Genomic DNA, 14,648 nt, shown 5'->3' on the forward strand with positions numbered 1-14,648 from the left:
TGTATGAAGAAACTAGAAGTTTCTCATCTCGGTCACGCCGGCGGAAGTTGTGATCACAGCCGCGAAGCGGATGTCATCGCCCAAGAGAGAGAGAGAGTAATGGCGTCCGCGGCAAGCGCATGATATTCTCGCGGTTCGTCTGTTACACTCCGAGCTAAATATTGAGAAGATTCTGGCTCTTCCTTTCATCTGTTTGAGAGCTCTTTTCGATTAAGATCGCGCCAGACAATTCGCAAGGATCGAAGTCTCTCAGCACAAGATACGAGGAGTCCGTGATAGTGTGTGGCCGAACGGGTGGTTGTATATGTTTTCTCGCCGTATAACGTGAATAGTTAAAGAACTCTGAAATTCTTAAGCTGATCAACTCGTCGTGGTGATTACGATTATCAATTTTTTGACGAATCGACGATGAACTGAAAATCCCATGAAAATTGTATGAGCATCATCGTACATCGCTGTATCCACCGTCTGTTCTGCGTATCTTATGGAGCATCGTGACGTGTACATAATTTGGCTCACTCTTTAACCACTCTGTTACTTGATTTGTTAATTGATCATTTAACTGTTAATTAAAACAGAAAAAATTTATTAGCTAGATTCCACAGATAGAAACATAATTTTTTTTGTAAATAGGTGAAGTTTATTCGGAAAATGTTAATATAGAATATCTTAAATGCATTTTTTTTCTTACACAAAAATCATATGCAAAAGAATGATAATTTATTTAAATTTTATTGGAGTTTTAATTAAATTGGAGTAGCTTTAATTAGTATTAAAAATTTATTAAAATACAGTGAATTAGAATTATATCAGCATTGATTTATGTTACTTCTTTATATCTTCTTCATATCTAGATGCAACTATAAATCTAAAAAAATTCAATAAATTATTAAATAATTATTTAACATATTATGTTAAAAGAAATGCAAGTAATTGAACCTAAGTAAAAATAAAAAATTGCTTCTATCACAAATTAACATATTATTCCAAAATCTTTATTCTTACAGTAAAAAACTGATAATCAGAATAGTAATAGAAAATTTTTTTTGCAGGTTTTTTTGTCACAATGGATTTGTTAGTGCAAACTTCTTTAACATTATTACTCACATGAAAGTTTGGCTCTAGTTGTTCAAACTTAAGTTGAACAAAGTCTGATTTAAATTGTTCGTCTATATGTAAATACTCTCGCAATGTCTGCAAACGCTCAATTTGCAAATCCGCCACCGGCTGTGAGTTTGCCCAACATGTCGGTGCCTCCGCCTGTTCCGACTCCAAATTTATCGACACCACCACCAAATTTAACAACCATAAACACATCAGGAAGTTATCAGCATCGATATGCGAATCACAGAGAAGGCAATCGTGGTTTTTTTAAACCATTCAGACCTTATCATGCTCCAAAAGTTGTTGCTAGTGGGCAAGATATGTTACAAGATGAATTTGATGGAAAAAGACTCAGGAAGTCTGTCATGAGAAAGACCGTCGATTACAATTCCGCTATCATTAGAAGTTTAGAAGTAAGTAATAAATCTTATTGCGTGAATAAATTAAAATAACTTTCCGAGATCGTATCTAAACTCTTGAATTTTCACACGCAGCATCGAGTGTGGCAGCGGGACTACAGGGATCGTCGTGCCCTTCAACCAGATGTAATGTACTATCCTGATTTACTCCCCCCACCAAGTTATATTGACAATCCAATAAATGCAGTCACCACACGGTTCGTAAAAACGGCCACCAATAAAATGCGTTGTCCGATTTTTTGTATGGCCTGGACACCAGAGGGTAGACGTCTCGTTACTGGCGCATCGAGTGGAGAATTCACCCTGTGGAATGGCCTCACTTTCAATTTTGAAACTATTTTGCAGGTATATTATAAATTACATATATCAGAGGTACATATTGTATATCACATTGTTCTTGGTTATAACATTTAATACATATATTGTAGATGTAATATTTATTACGTTTAATTATATTGAGATATTTTAAGGGACAAAACTTTACAATTCTGGTTCGGCCTCCGAATATCTTGAAAGAATATATCTTGAAATCATTTTGTCGCAAAAGATAATTGTACAGTATTTTATTTATTTTTGTGTTTTTCAACATTGTATGATTTAACAAAAAATCTTTTAATGAGATTTCTGCATATATTTATTTGCGCTTTGACGGGAGAAATGAATTCCTTTGTTTAGGCTCACGACAGCCCGGTAAGGACTATGGTATGGTCGCACAATGAGAGCTGGATGGTAACGGGGGACCACGCCGGCTACGTGAAATATTGGCAGAGCAATATGAACAACGTCAAGATGTTTCAAGCACACAAAGAAGCGATTAGAGGACTCAGGTATACCATCCACCACACTAGTCCTTACGTCTCTTGCGCCACTGTTGCCGATGATCCGTCAATCCTTGCCGTAGTTAGGATATTGGACGTGACTCTTATTCTCTTCCTTTTCTGGTTTTGTGCCGTTTCTGGCAGAGCAATAGTGGTTCTTGTATGGGTACACAGGTGATTTTCTTAACAAGTTAGCATAAAACATTGGATAGCATATAACGTCTGTTATAAACCACATGGAATGTTCGTTAAAAGTGCTAGTCGTTGAATGGTCGTTGAATCTCGGTCGGATTTGGTGTAAAAATCGTTTCGACATATATCTATCTTTTGCCGAATTAGGAGAGAATTTGGAAAAAACGAAAGTCAAAAGAGTCAAATTTCAATCTTTGTTGAATAATTTTCAATCGTAGAAAATATTTCGGACACTGTAACAATATCGTAATTTTTAAGGAACGGCCTGAGAGAGTAATTGCAGTAGAGAACTTGCAAAGTAGTGTTGCTACCGCGTTTTTATCGCGTCGCGACATAAAAATTGGTTACACAAGGACGGTGTAAATTTTTTTGCGTGTATTATATGCGCGTTATCGACATGATTTACGTACCTGTGGAGTCTTGGGGACCTAACTCGATTTTACTCTGTCCGTATAGTAGCAGTAATGCGCTCATCACATTTGAAGTAGCACAAATTTTAATTAAGTTATCATAACGCTATTAGGTCCTTACGGCTCTCGTCTTAAGAAGTTTATGTGGCTAGATTATTTATTCGGCAAAGATGTATGTTTTAGAATAACAAATAAAAGAGAAATATATATTTATATACATAAATATAGATATACCTAGTCGAGATTCCCATATAATGATAAATAAAAGATGAAATATCCTGTGTCCTTCTTTATATCATTTAAGTTTCAATAAAGTTCAATAAAGACATCTCATATTATTGCATGACTATGAAAAATAAAATATTTTATTCTTTGGTTTTGTGTCACTTGTGCTCTTTCGCAGACGACAGAGAGAGAGAGAGGGAGAGAGAGAGAGAGAGCGTAACAGACATAATGAAACATAATTCATGTACACTTGGGACATTTTTTTTGTGCAATAAATGTCAAATTTGAAAAAAATATTGCTCTTGATACATCACTCGGTGGTCATGTGGCATCAAAAGTAGAGCTTAGTTTCACCAAGATGATGAAACTGTTCACTGCCTGACAAACGATGAAGATTTTATTTGAGTGCCAGATATGACTGTCGCGGATGGTTTTTTGTTTATTTACAATATTTACATATATATATCTATATTTACACATATGAAAACAATCCTTTTTTTATTACTGATCTCTGTCTACTTCTCGATGGCGCATTCGTGAAATTCGGCTATGTGTTTTCTATCTATTACATTCATTCTCTGTTCTAAGTTAATCCGGGAAATACAACTCAACTTATATGTGTGCACCGCTCTGTGTACACACTTGCTCGCATTCCTTTCCTGCTTTTCCACGCGTATATATCTCGCTTTCAATATCAACAAACAGGGAGAATCATCAAACGACAGCGATTCGTTATGAAGAATAGCTTAAATATGCATATAATTTTAATTTATATCTATGCAACGCTGTGTAATTTTTATCCGTATCACAAGTCCAGATATATAATAACGATATATTATATATCAAGATGATATATAATAATTTTAAAATATGTGCAATGAAAATGCATCGGAACAATTTCTCTTCGGATACGCATGTGTAGTTAAAATTTAAAGAACTTTATTTACGTACAAAAGAATTCGTGAAGGAAAGTATCGATAATGTGATAACGCTGCTTATCTTTTTTCTCGTATGTATACATCGTCGTTGCATGCGGTAGTAGTTCTAATAAATACAATGACGAATCAGTAATAAATGTAGGCAGTTGTATGTTTGATACTAATTTTGTCGTAATAATGTCCGCAAGATGTATCATGTATTTCATCATTTCTTCATCATGCATATATGCAATAATTATTTCATCTCTCCTGTGTCAGTTCTTTTCTCACTTTGCTATATAGAACTATTTAATACAATGAGAGTTTTAATAAAAATTTTATATTTTATCTTCTTAGCCAGTTTAGAATTTTGAGCTATTATTTCAGCTTATATACTGATTATTTTTAGTCACAACGCGTTGTCAAGTAAAATTAATGACTGTTGTCAATATATATATTGCATTATTTAGTTGACCGTTCAAACCCGTTGATGACTTTCCATTATGGATATCGGCAAATAAAAGATTAGCGCAGTTTTTTACTACACACGATAGCGCATTGTTTAAATATAACTTTTTTTTGGACGGGTAGTTTCAGTCCAACGGATCACAAATTGGCGACCTGTAGTGATGATGGAACCGTCCGAATTTGGGATTTTCTTCGCTGTCATGAAGAACGAATTCTCAGGGGTATATAAAATCTTTTGTTCTACATTTATATCAATAATGCTATATATAAAATCTTTGATTTAATTCATTGTAACAATTATTTTGAGTTTAATATATTTATTTCACGTAGCTTATTACATATTTGTATTTTTATTATACTTTAATATCTTTATACCCTTTATATATGCTTTACCTCTTACATAAGTTTTCTATATTATTTAAAAAATGATAAAATTGCGTTCAAAATTATGTGATATTGATTTTGCGATATTTTTTCATGTCAATCAAACATTGGTAAATAAGTAATTGAATTTGAGATGTAGTATTTCATAGTGTTCTTCTTGTAGGTCATGGTGCAGATGTGAAGTGCGTACACTGGCATCCACAAAAGAGTCTAGTCATTTCCGGAAGTAAAGACAATCAGCAGCCGGTGAAATTGTGGGATCCGAAGACCGGGCAGTCTCTCGCGACTCTCCATGCTCACAAATCAACCGTAATGGACGTCAAATGGAATGAGAACGGCAATTGGTTGGTGACTGCCTCGCGAGATCACTTATTGAAGCTGTTCGATCTCAGAAATTTGAGCCAAGAAGTCCAGACCTTCCGTGGTCATAAAAAAGAGGCGTCCAGCGTTGCGTGGCATCCAAGTCACGAAGGTCTCTTTTGTAGTGGAGGTAGCGATGGTGCTATACTTTTCTGGCACGTGGGGTACGCATAATGTTGTTTCTGCAAGTGATTATACTTTTTTCTTCCTTTTATTAATTTCAATCTTGAATTTTAGGGCCGATAAAGAAGTCGGAGCGATAGAGCAGGCACACGACAGCATAGTGTGGACGTTGGCCTGGCATCCATTAGGCCACATTTTGTGCTCCGGCAGCAACGATCACACGTCCAAGTTTTGGACGCGCAACAGACCCGGAGATTTAATGAGAGATAAATACAATCTCAATACGTTACCGGCGGGCTCAGCTGGCATTGATGACCATGAAATCGGTAAAACTCAATGTTTCTATAAAGAAGAAATATTCTTATACAATATAACATAAAATTTTTATTTAATTTATGAACGTACACTTTAATATTTAATGTTTTTTAGCTGATGAAGCAGCGGTGATACCTGGTATGGGACCGGAGGACAGAATCAACGCCGACGGCGAATCCGAAGACAAAAGCGGCGGAATTCCGGGACTGGATTTGGATCACGCCGTGGACGAGGGCAAGAAGTTTGCTAACAAAAAAGTCCCGTACAGCAAACCGATACCGCGCAACTTCCAAGCTCAATGGAACGAAATGGAGGCTGAGGATAGCGAACAAGTCGAAGCGTTGAATGCATTTGTCAATCAATTGATAGAAACTACTCCGGGTGCTGTGCCATTGAACGAAGTTACGCCTAACGCTATTATATTATATGGGAAAATGATTCCCGTAGAAGGTGAGAGTATCATTTATTTAAGTAAAATATATTCGTATTTGTAAAACATGTGATTCTTGATTATCAACTCAATGTGATGCATTTTTCAGCGGGCTCCAAACTCGCGGAGGCGATCAGCAAAGGAACGGACGCCATAAATAAACTAGTATTTTCCGGTGAAATAGAAGAGCTACGGGATGTAGTGGGTCCACCGGATAATGTGAACGAGGCTGAAGAGTATCTGCAGGACGATGGCGAAATCGATTATTCGAAAGTGCCCGACGTGGATTTGCCACCGCCTTTGCCGAGCTCAAAATTTGCACAGAATCCGGAATTGCTGAAGTCACTAAATCGCGGCGGCAAGCGTAAATTCGATCAGTTAATCGGCTGGAGCGACGGCGGGTCGAGTGATCGCACGTCTAAGATCCATCAACCGGTCTTTGGCGGTGTGATCACCGAAGACTCGCAGTCCAGCGATACCGATCTGAGATTCAGCATCGGCAAGAATGCGGAGAGTAATTCTTTCCATAGCGGCCAAGACGAGGATCACAGGAGAATAGGTTCTCACGGTGATATCGCGAGGAGCAGCAATCGCGGCGACGAGGATCTGAGGTTCAACATATCCGCCGGACCTGGTAGGCCTGGTTCTCGTAACGAGTACGATCCGCGTGGCAACAGTTTTGCCGACAAAGACTTCCGCAGCATTAGTGGTTTCCCGAAGAAATCGATGGACAACGACGTATACGACGAGCGGGAACGCGACGGCGCAGGCGGCCGCTGGGACGACGAGAAATCCAAGGGCGACGGACCGCGCGGCAAATCGGACGGCAACGGGTTTGACAAGCGTGACAACGGTATGCCGATGGGTCCTGGCGGCATGGGCATAGGTCACATGCCCGGTGTGCCGCATCTACCGAATCATCACAACATGCAGAACATCAATCCCAACATGCCTCCGTCGATACCGGGCCTGATGCCACACCCTAACATGCCGCAGCATCCTGGTATGCAGGGCAAACCTCCTCCACCGCATCCTGGTATGCCGGGCATGGATGGCCCGATGTTGCCGCATATGATGCCGCATCATCCGGGAATGCATCCGGTCTTCGGGCCGAACGGTCCACCGCCCGGTGGCTTCGGACCGAACTTCCGGTTGCCGCCACCGAACGGCAATTTCGGACCGAATCACTTCAGGCCGGGTCCGATGCCGCCGTTCGGACCGAATCAAGGCCCGCCGCCATTCGGCAACAGTTTCCAAGGACCGCCCAATTTCCGCGGACCTAACGCCGGTCCGATGAACTTCGACCGGCCGGTCTTCGGGCCGAACTTTCGCGGTCAGAATCCGCAGGGTCCACTGAACAACTTCAACGCGAACTTCGGTAACTTCGGCAAGAACGGACCCAACCGCGGCATGAGCCGCGGCGGTGGCGGCGGTGGCAGCGGCAGCGGAGGCGACAACAGAAGTGGTTACAGCAATCGCGGTAGAGGACGTGACAATGATCAGTCAAGAGGATCGAGAGGTAGGGACAATTATTGAAGAGGATTTTGGAGCAGTCATTACTCACGACGTCCTTGTATCGCGGCTTGAATGATGCAAAATAGGATTCTATCTAAACTTCGATGATGGTCGTTAATGGAATAATGTAAAGTAAGTGTAAATTAATGTCTCCCGTGTCAAGAAACAGCGTTCCCGGATCTCTTGAGCGACGATCACGAACTCTATTCGCGTGTGCGAAGAAACACGCATTGTATTCACAAACGGACTGTGTATATTATATAAACTGTATTCATAATTCGACCAGCATGGTGACAATTGGATCCGCGATATGCGTCTACGTAATAGCAATGCGAGTGTAGTTGACTTTTTTTTTCCTCCCAGGAAAAGAGAAAAGAATCGCCAATTCAGACTTAATTATTCTGAATTCAGTTTGATACTGTACTGTGCGCGGTGCGACTCGATTGTTTGCCACGTTCTTCTTGGCAAGGGAACAACCTTGGAAGGAGGCGAAATTGTAATATAATGCATTAAGGATCGGCGACACGGATATTATTCCGAATGAAACTTGTTCACAAGCTGCCTTGCAAGGGTGAATACCTGTTCCATTTGTGGAGCTCGACAAATGCGTGCCGATCGGGATACGCATGATTCCGAAGCATGAATGCACGACTGAACGCTTTGTTGTCTGTCGTCCGAGAGATGTGAAAATGCCAGAACAGTCTACTTATCTATTATTAATAAAACGGAATAACTTATAGCGTTTTTCATTTTCTGTCCTGATTTGATGTGTACGATAAGTGAGATGAGCGAACTCAATCAGGATAATGGTAACATAGAAAGATATATAATTGAAGTGAACAAATGGGGGCCGATTACAAACAATTGTAAACTTTATATTTTATAATATTAATTGTGAAGTTGTTCATTACAATTTCAAACTTTATGACAATTATTTTTTTATTATTAAATATGTTATTATTGTCTTTGATAATTGGTAACAATTGTTGTTCATTAGATTTCTTTACAATTATTACATAATTCTTAGATCATTGAAGAATTTAATCTAGTGTTACAATTATTCTGATTGAATTGATATGAGTTTTCTTTGATTCTGTATGATATGTGATTGTACAAAATACGGGGAATATTCGATTATATATTAAAACCCTGAAAAAAAAAATGAATACATCAAGGAAATTGAAAACTGAATTATAATGATTCAATGAATGTCTTGTTTTATAAATAAATAGCCCGACTGTGCCGTGTTTTTATTGTTATCGCATTAGATAACAGTAAAAACGCGATAAATTTGTAACACGACATATTCTTGGATTTGTCTCGGAAAAATACATTTATTTTACATTATTTATTAATCATTAATAAATTGCTTTCTTTCATATTGATTTATCTTAGGAGTTTTTATTTTTTTATTTTTTGTACAACCGATCCACTTCCCGCTCTTCGTTCGTGAGATTACTGACGTCACGAAGCAGCTCTAAAGTGAGAATTGTGTGGACATCGGACATGTTTTGTCAGATATAACCTCAAGTCGTTCACGCTGCTTGCGGTATCAGCGAGGAAATACTATTATTATCTATTAACTAAAATCATGGGCAAGAAAGGTAAAGAAAAAGGTAATTTAGGGAAAGCCTTGATCAGGGATCGATTCGGATCCGGAAAAGTTAAAAGGAATAAGAATGAACCGTCTATGGTAAGATTACAAATGTGTTTTTAACCTCTTCTAAATGTCACATGTTCCTGTTGGCGTATTATGCACACAAACATATTGGAATATTTAAAGGAATTTCATAAATAAATTGGAGGCACATTTTGTCGTTATTTGTCGAATTTAAAATTTTAATTATTAGACATTTATGTAATGCATTAAACTGTTAAATAAATTCTTATACATTTTTTCGATTTAATCACATGCATGAGTCGTGTATATTTGGACTGATTTTTGATAATTAAATAAAAATGCCCCAAAAATTATGAAGAAATTCTCATATTTAGTTCAAAGTTTCTAGAAAATAAGTACACGTTCCAAAGTTAAAAATTGATTAAATACATAATTTTAGCAAATTAAAAATTGAAAATTATAACGAATCAAAATAGCATTTACATGAATGACTTGTGCCATTTGAGAACAAATTTGCTGAAGATATAATTAAATATTTAATTATTTATTAAATCCAACAATCTTCTTTTTTCTTTTAGCTTCACACAACTGAACTCAATGATGGTTATGATTGGGGTAGACTGAACTTGCAATCAGTCACAGAAGAAAGCTCGTTCCAAGAGTTTCTGTCGACCGCTGAGCTTGCCGGCACGGAATTCAACGCGGAGAAATTAAATATCAAATTTGTGAATCCAAACAGCAACGGCTTGCTATCAAAGGCAGAAAAGGCCGAAGTACTGAAGATGCAGGAACAAAACAAGGATCTTATCAAGATACCGAGAAGGCCGAAATGGGACAGTTCTATGAATGCCCACGAGCTACAGACTCACGAGAAAGAAGCGTTTTTGGAATGGAGACGTGGTTTGGCTATGTTACAGGAAAACGAAGGATTGTTGTTGACGCCTTACGAGAGGAATCTTGAGTTCTGGCGACAATTGTGGCGGGTGGTGGAGCGCAGTGATGTAATTGTACAAATCGTTGACGCACGCAATCCGTTACTGTTCCGTTGCAAAGACCTGGAACGTTACGTCAAGGAAGTCAATCCTGACAAATTAAATATGATCCTTCTTAATAAAGCAGATTTTTTAACAGACGAGCAAAGAGAAGCGTGGGCAAAATATTTTGCAGACATAAACATACACGTGGCTTTTTTCTCTGCTACGCTAGCGGCAGAGAAACAGAAAATCCAAGAAGAGGATGAAACCAAATCAGCTGATAAAGATGATCAAGGAGCCGAAAATAGTGCTGACGAGAATTCGAAGTTTGCGACGGAATCGGAATATAAAAGCGCGGAGAATTGTATGGTTGATAATAACAGCGCGGAATGTAAAGCAGAAGCTGATAATGATAAAGAAATAAAAGTTCAACAAGACGCAATAGAAGACTTAAGTATCTCCGCGACAGACAAGGAACGTAAAATAGTGAATTCATCAAAATTGTTAAATAGAGACGACCTCGTGAAATTCTTCAAAACGATTTACACCGGCGATAAAACGTATACAGACGGAGTGACGACGATCGGTTTTGTGGGATATCCGAACGTTGGAAAGAGCTCAACCATCAACACGTTGCTCATGAACAAGAAAGTCTCGGTATCCGCTACACCAGGTAAGACCAAACACTTTCAGACGCTATATCTGGACAGGGATCTGCTGTTGTGCGATTGTCCGGGCTTAGTGATGCCGAGTTTTGTCAGCACGAAAGCGGAGATGATCTTGAACGGCATACTGCCGATTGATCAAATGCGGGATCATGTGCCAGCGATCACACTAGTGGCTACATTGATACCCAGGCATGTCCTGGAGGACTTGTATGGCTTTATGTTACCTGTTCCAACGGAGGGAGAAGATGCGGAACGCGCGCCAACGGCGGAGGAGCTTTTGAATGCGCACGCTTGTATGTATCGCTGTTTATTAATGAATTTATTAATATAATTTAATTAATATATCATTGATCAGTTTCTTACGACTACATATTAAATGATGTTTCTAACTATATTATTTTTGTTACAGATAACAGAGGTTTCATGACGCAGAATGGTCAGCCGGACAATCCGCGCTCAGCAAGATATGTTTTGAAAGATTTCGTTAATGGCAAATTACTTTACTGCGTCGCGCCGCCAACGCTCGAGCAGGGACGCTTTCACACGTTCCCGCCACGACGTCGGATCGTGTCCGCGAACAAGCATATACCGCCCCGAGTGGTTCGCTTGAACGAAGGATGTCGGATAACAGCTAATCAAGTGGACCGGAAGTTTTTCCAGGATATACATGTCAAGGAAAGCCGTAGACCCGTGCTGCAACAGTCGAAAATGTAATGTCAAAATGTTCACTTTATTTGTAAAGTCGCTCGTGTATAATAGTCGCGACAATAGTCAAATAACTTAAGATCGATCGATGAAGCACTATCCAAATCCTAATATTCACTCTTCGTCTCTTCGCAGCGTGCGAAGATATGTACAATTGTTGGAACGTCATTTCTTCATATACAAAATTCACTTGATCAAGTACAATTAATTTTTCTCTTCAGGCACGCGGGATCAACGGTCACTTTGACTGAATCGATCGACGGTCAGTCTGATAGAATGAAGAAACCGTGGAAGATGATAAACAAACATGTTAACAAGAATAAACGTGAGAAGTCACGAAGGGTGTACGCTCATCTTGACCAGCACTGAGTACGAAAAACATCACCGTTCCTGGATCTACCGCTCCGTGCAACAATTGTATAAAATAGTTGTAGCTTAACAATTCTGCATCAAGTACATGTGTACGCGTTGCAGATTTATATTTACTTGAAGTTGGGCACGCGATATCATGTATGTGTGTATATAGACTATAAAGTATTTTATATAATACACTCCCTCTCTTTGCTTTGCCCTCCCACCTGTTCCTTTCGTTTTGTCTTAAAACTCAATATCATTTTTACAGATTCCAGTTTGACGGCGACGTGATGTAAGTTTTCAAACAATACTTGGAATATCAATTTTGAGAACGGACCGTATTATATTAGATTCCGCGAGAATAACCGTTCGTTAAGTAGGAAGCACACAAACGAAATTCCTTATTCGAGTCGGAATTCAATCCACAGATCCGATGGATGTACATCCATATTAACGTATGTACGCGATATATTTGTTATACATAATTTAACTTCTTTTATATATAAATAAGCTTGAGGTTCGATGAACACCACGTTCTTGACGATTCCCGTGACGGTAACTGAGTCTCAGTAAAATAGCACAGTGTGCAATATTGTTCTCGCGAATTTCGACTCAAATTCATGAAGTAATTCGTCTATGTCATTGTCCAAGTCTTCGCTATTCGCCAACTAAAACATGAAAATTTTCAGATATTAGACAAATCAAGAATAAATTTTTCATACTTATAGAGAAGTGAACAAAAGAGTGATACCACTGTCACTAGCTCGCATATAAGAAAAGATCCTACTGTAGCTTCCTCATGATTATCCTGGATATCGATATTGATCAAATGTACAGGTTGGTTATCCTCTTTAATTCGAGAGTCCATGCATTCGATTACTTGATCGTATACACGCTCTTCGCACGTTATCAAAATGTCAAATTTGTCTTTAGATAATTGAAATCGTTCGGGCCTAGGTTTTATTCTACGATTCCGATCTAGCATATGCAATAAACCATTTTGCGTATAACTATGCTAATTGTTAAGGAATGTTTTTTTTCGATAAACAATTATTTGTTGGTAATTGGCATAAATTATATATGAAGGGGATAGAATTGAATCGAAGCAAACAGAAAACACATGTATTAATTATTTTAAATCGTAAATTTTTAGGAACATATATATAAAGTAATATACAAAATATGCACATATATCAAAAGTAAAAAATTAAAATGTACTAATTTAATCAAAATCAATAGCAAATTGCAAAAGTAACAAAGAATAAGGAATGTTAAATTTTTAATGCCTATAGGGAAAAGTTTGTTGAAGGCTCTAAAAGACTTGGTTATACAAAGGATACTATTGCTTGTCTTTCATCAATAGATCATTGTAGATCTCTTCGTACGAAGTTCCAAAATCATAGATATTTGGACGGTCCGGTGCGGTTCCAGGTAATTTGACCTTATCTCCAGTTCCAAAAGACTTCACGTTAAATCCCTTTTTGCTGAAATACAATCACGTTATCAGACAATATTTTATATTTGTTATATATAAGCTTAATTTCTTCTTGAAACTTATAAATTTTCTGAAACAAAATCTTTAATTTGTACAAAGCTTGAAATTGACCCATTTATTGTGACATATTTCAGGAGACGTTTTTACAATTTTGAAGAGATTCCTGCGCGAAGAAAGCTATGACAAAATTATTGATGGATTAACTGTTAGTCCAATGGCTTAACCATTGCTACGAGTTAACCGCACGACCGATTACCTCAGGAAAGCGTGTGCCTCCATGCTCCTGTTCATGTTACTGGAACATATTACGGCTACGCTGATGGAATTCGGCGCCGGCATTATTTCGCGCGTTCTATCGACCGTAAAGGAGCCGTGATAAAAGGAGTTGTATTGAATCGTTCTAACCCCAAAGATAATCTCACGTTCGTGAAGGTTACGTTTCGTACATCTGATAAGCTATACAGAAATTTTGATGCTCCCTCCTTTTGTATCTAAATTTAGTCGAGCGGAATGAAAACGCAATACGATCTGACAGAACGACAGTTAATTCCTCAAGCAACGCGAAATTTTTTTAACCGGAACGAATATCAGAATTATGGAAATCACGCGAACGGTCTTACGACCCAGAACCTTTGAGAACCTTTCAGCTCTGTCAATAAATACATCAGCTGTTCTTCAACGGCATCTATGAACGTAGAAATGCAACACATTCGTTGCGTTTCAAATATTCACCGCCAGTACTGACAACTATAGTTTATGTTACATGTACTACAGGTTTTCAGCACTGCCAGTGCATTTTGAAATTGTCATTATTGCAGAATGATACATTATCAATAATTAAAAACAAAAAAGAGAGTCTTGCAAAACAACGAATGAATATGAAGATGTATGTTTTCTTCTTCAATATTTTTGATGTTATTTTCTTTTTGCTTTTTTTATAATATTTTATAATTTTACAGATTTTTCTTTATGTTGCAAATATGAGAGACAACACATAGTTTAATAATATACAAATAATTAAATTTTACAAATTAATCCAAATTAGTCCACTCGACTTTATGGAAAGGTAAATATTTTTCTTTTTGTCTTGTAAAATATGAAATATTTATATAAACAAAACTAATTACAATATTTTATAGTTTGTAACATGA

General features: G+C 37.9%; 3 protein-coding genes across 5 annotated transcripts; 2 read left to right on the top strand and 1 right to left on the bottom strand.

Annotated features, from left to right (window-relative positions):
- Window positions 1–45: 45 nt before the first annotated feature.
- Window positions 46–8,417, top strand: Wdr33 (WD repeat domain 33). Of its 2 annotated transcripts, none has more exons than XM_012365644.2 (9): window positions 46–501; window positions 1,053–1,517; window positions 1,599–1,868; window positions 2,199–2,350; window positions 4,677–4,774; window positions 5,101–5,461; window positions 5,535–5,746; window positions 5,850–6,185; window positions 6,275–8,417. In XM_012365644.2, exons 2-9 carry the CDS (start codon window positions 1,191–1,193, stop codon window positions 7,699–7,701), a joined length of 3,183 nt encoding a protein of 1,060 aa, XP_012221067.1. In that variant the 5' UTR covers window positions 46–501; window positions 1,053–1,190; the 3' UTR covers window positions 7,702–8,417. The 2 variants fall into 2 exon arrangements, with proteins under 2 accessions (XP_012221067.1, XP_012221068.1); XM_012365645.2 differs by lacking the exon at window positions 46–501 and having other exon boundaries at window positions 1,427–1,517; window positions 1,599–1,649; window positions 1,783–1,868.
- A 748-nt stretch (window positions 8,418–9,165) lies between these two features.
- Ns3 (nucleostemin 3) lies at window positions 9,166–12,197 on the top strand. Its single transcript, XM_012365703.2, has 4 exons — window positions 9,166–9,373; window positions 9,880–11,236; window positions 11,353–11,653; window positions 11,870–12,197. Exons 1-4 carry the CDS (start codon window positions 9,272–9,274, stop codon window positions 12,015–12,017), a joined length of 1,908 nt encoding a protein of 635 aa, XP_012221126.2. The 5' UTR covers window positions 9,166–9,271; the 3' UTR covers window positions 12,018–12,197.
- Ssu72 (Ssu72 CTD phosphatase) lies at window positions 11,655–14,250 on the bottom strand. 2 transcript variants are annotated; one of them, XM_012365705.2, is made up of 4 exons: window positions 13,754–14,250; window positions 13,343–13,486; window positions 12,790–13,012; window positions 11,655–12,670 (listed from the first exon to the last, which is right to left on the bottom strand). In XM_012365705.2, the coding sequence occupies exons 1-4, from the start codon at window positions 13,834–13,836 to the stop codon at window positions 12,569–12,571; spliced, it is 552 nt and encodes a 183-aa protein (XP_012221128.1). In that variant the 5' UTR covers window positions 13,837–14,250; the 3' UTR covers window positions 11,655–12,568. The 2 variants fall into 2 exon arrangements, with proteins under 2 accessions (XP_012221128.1, XP_012221127.1); XM_012365704.2 differs by having other exon boundaries at window positions 12,754–13,012; window positions 13,754–14,175.
- Between the last annotated feature and the right edge of the window lie 398 nt (window positions 14,251–14,648).

This window comes from Linepithema humile, chromosome 6 (genome assembly GCF_040581485.1).
Source record: "Linepithema humile isolate Giens D197 chromosome 6, Lhum_UNIL_v1.0, whole genome shotgun sequence".
Lineage (NCBI taxonomy): Eukaryota > Metazoa > Arthropoda > Insecta > Hymenoptera > Formicidae > Linepithema > Linepithema humile.

Coding starts and splice junctions, on each gene's coding strand:
- Wdr33 (XM_012365644.2), top strand. CDS start 1,191: ATGTCTGCAAACGCTCAATTTGCAAATCCGCCACCGGCTGTGAGTTTG. Junction 1,869..2,198: donor ATTTTGAAACTATTTTGCAG/GTATATTATAAA, acceptor TCCTTTGTTTAG/GCTCACGACAGCCCGGTAAG. Junction 5,747..5,849: donor CATTGATGACCATGAAATCG/GTAAAACTCAAT, acceptor AATGTTTTTTAG/CTGATGAAGCAGCGGTGATA.
- Ns3 (XM_012365703.2), top strand. CDS start 9,272: ATGGGCAAGAAAGGTAAAGAAAAAGGTAATTTAGGGAAAGCCTTGATC. Junction 9,374..9,879: donor ATAAGAATGAACCGTCTATG/GTAAGATTACAA, acceptor TTTTTCTTTTAG/CTTCACACAACTGAACTCAA. Junction 11,654..11,869: donor GTGCTGCAACAGTCGAAAAT/GTAATGTCAAAA, acceptor TTTTCTCTTCAG/GCACGCGGGATCAACGGTCA.
- Ssu72 (XM_012365704.2), bottom strand. CDS start 13,836: ATGCCGGCGCCGAATTCCATCAGCGTAGCCGTAATATGTTCCAGTAAC. Junction 13,487..13,753: donor GAGGCACACGCTTTCCTGAG/GTAATCGGTCGT, acceptor ATTGTATTTCAG/CAAAAAGGGATTTAACGTGA. Junction 13,013..13,342: donor TTGATGAAAGACAAGCAATA/GTATCCTTTGTA, acceptor CAATTAGCATAG/TTATACGCAAAATGGTTTAT.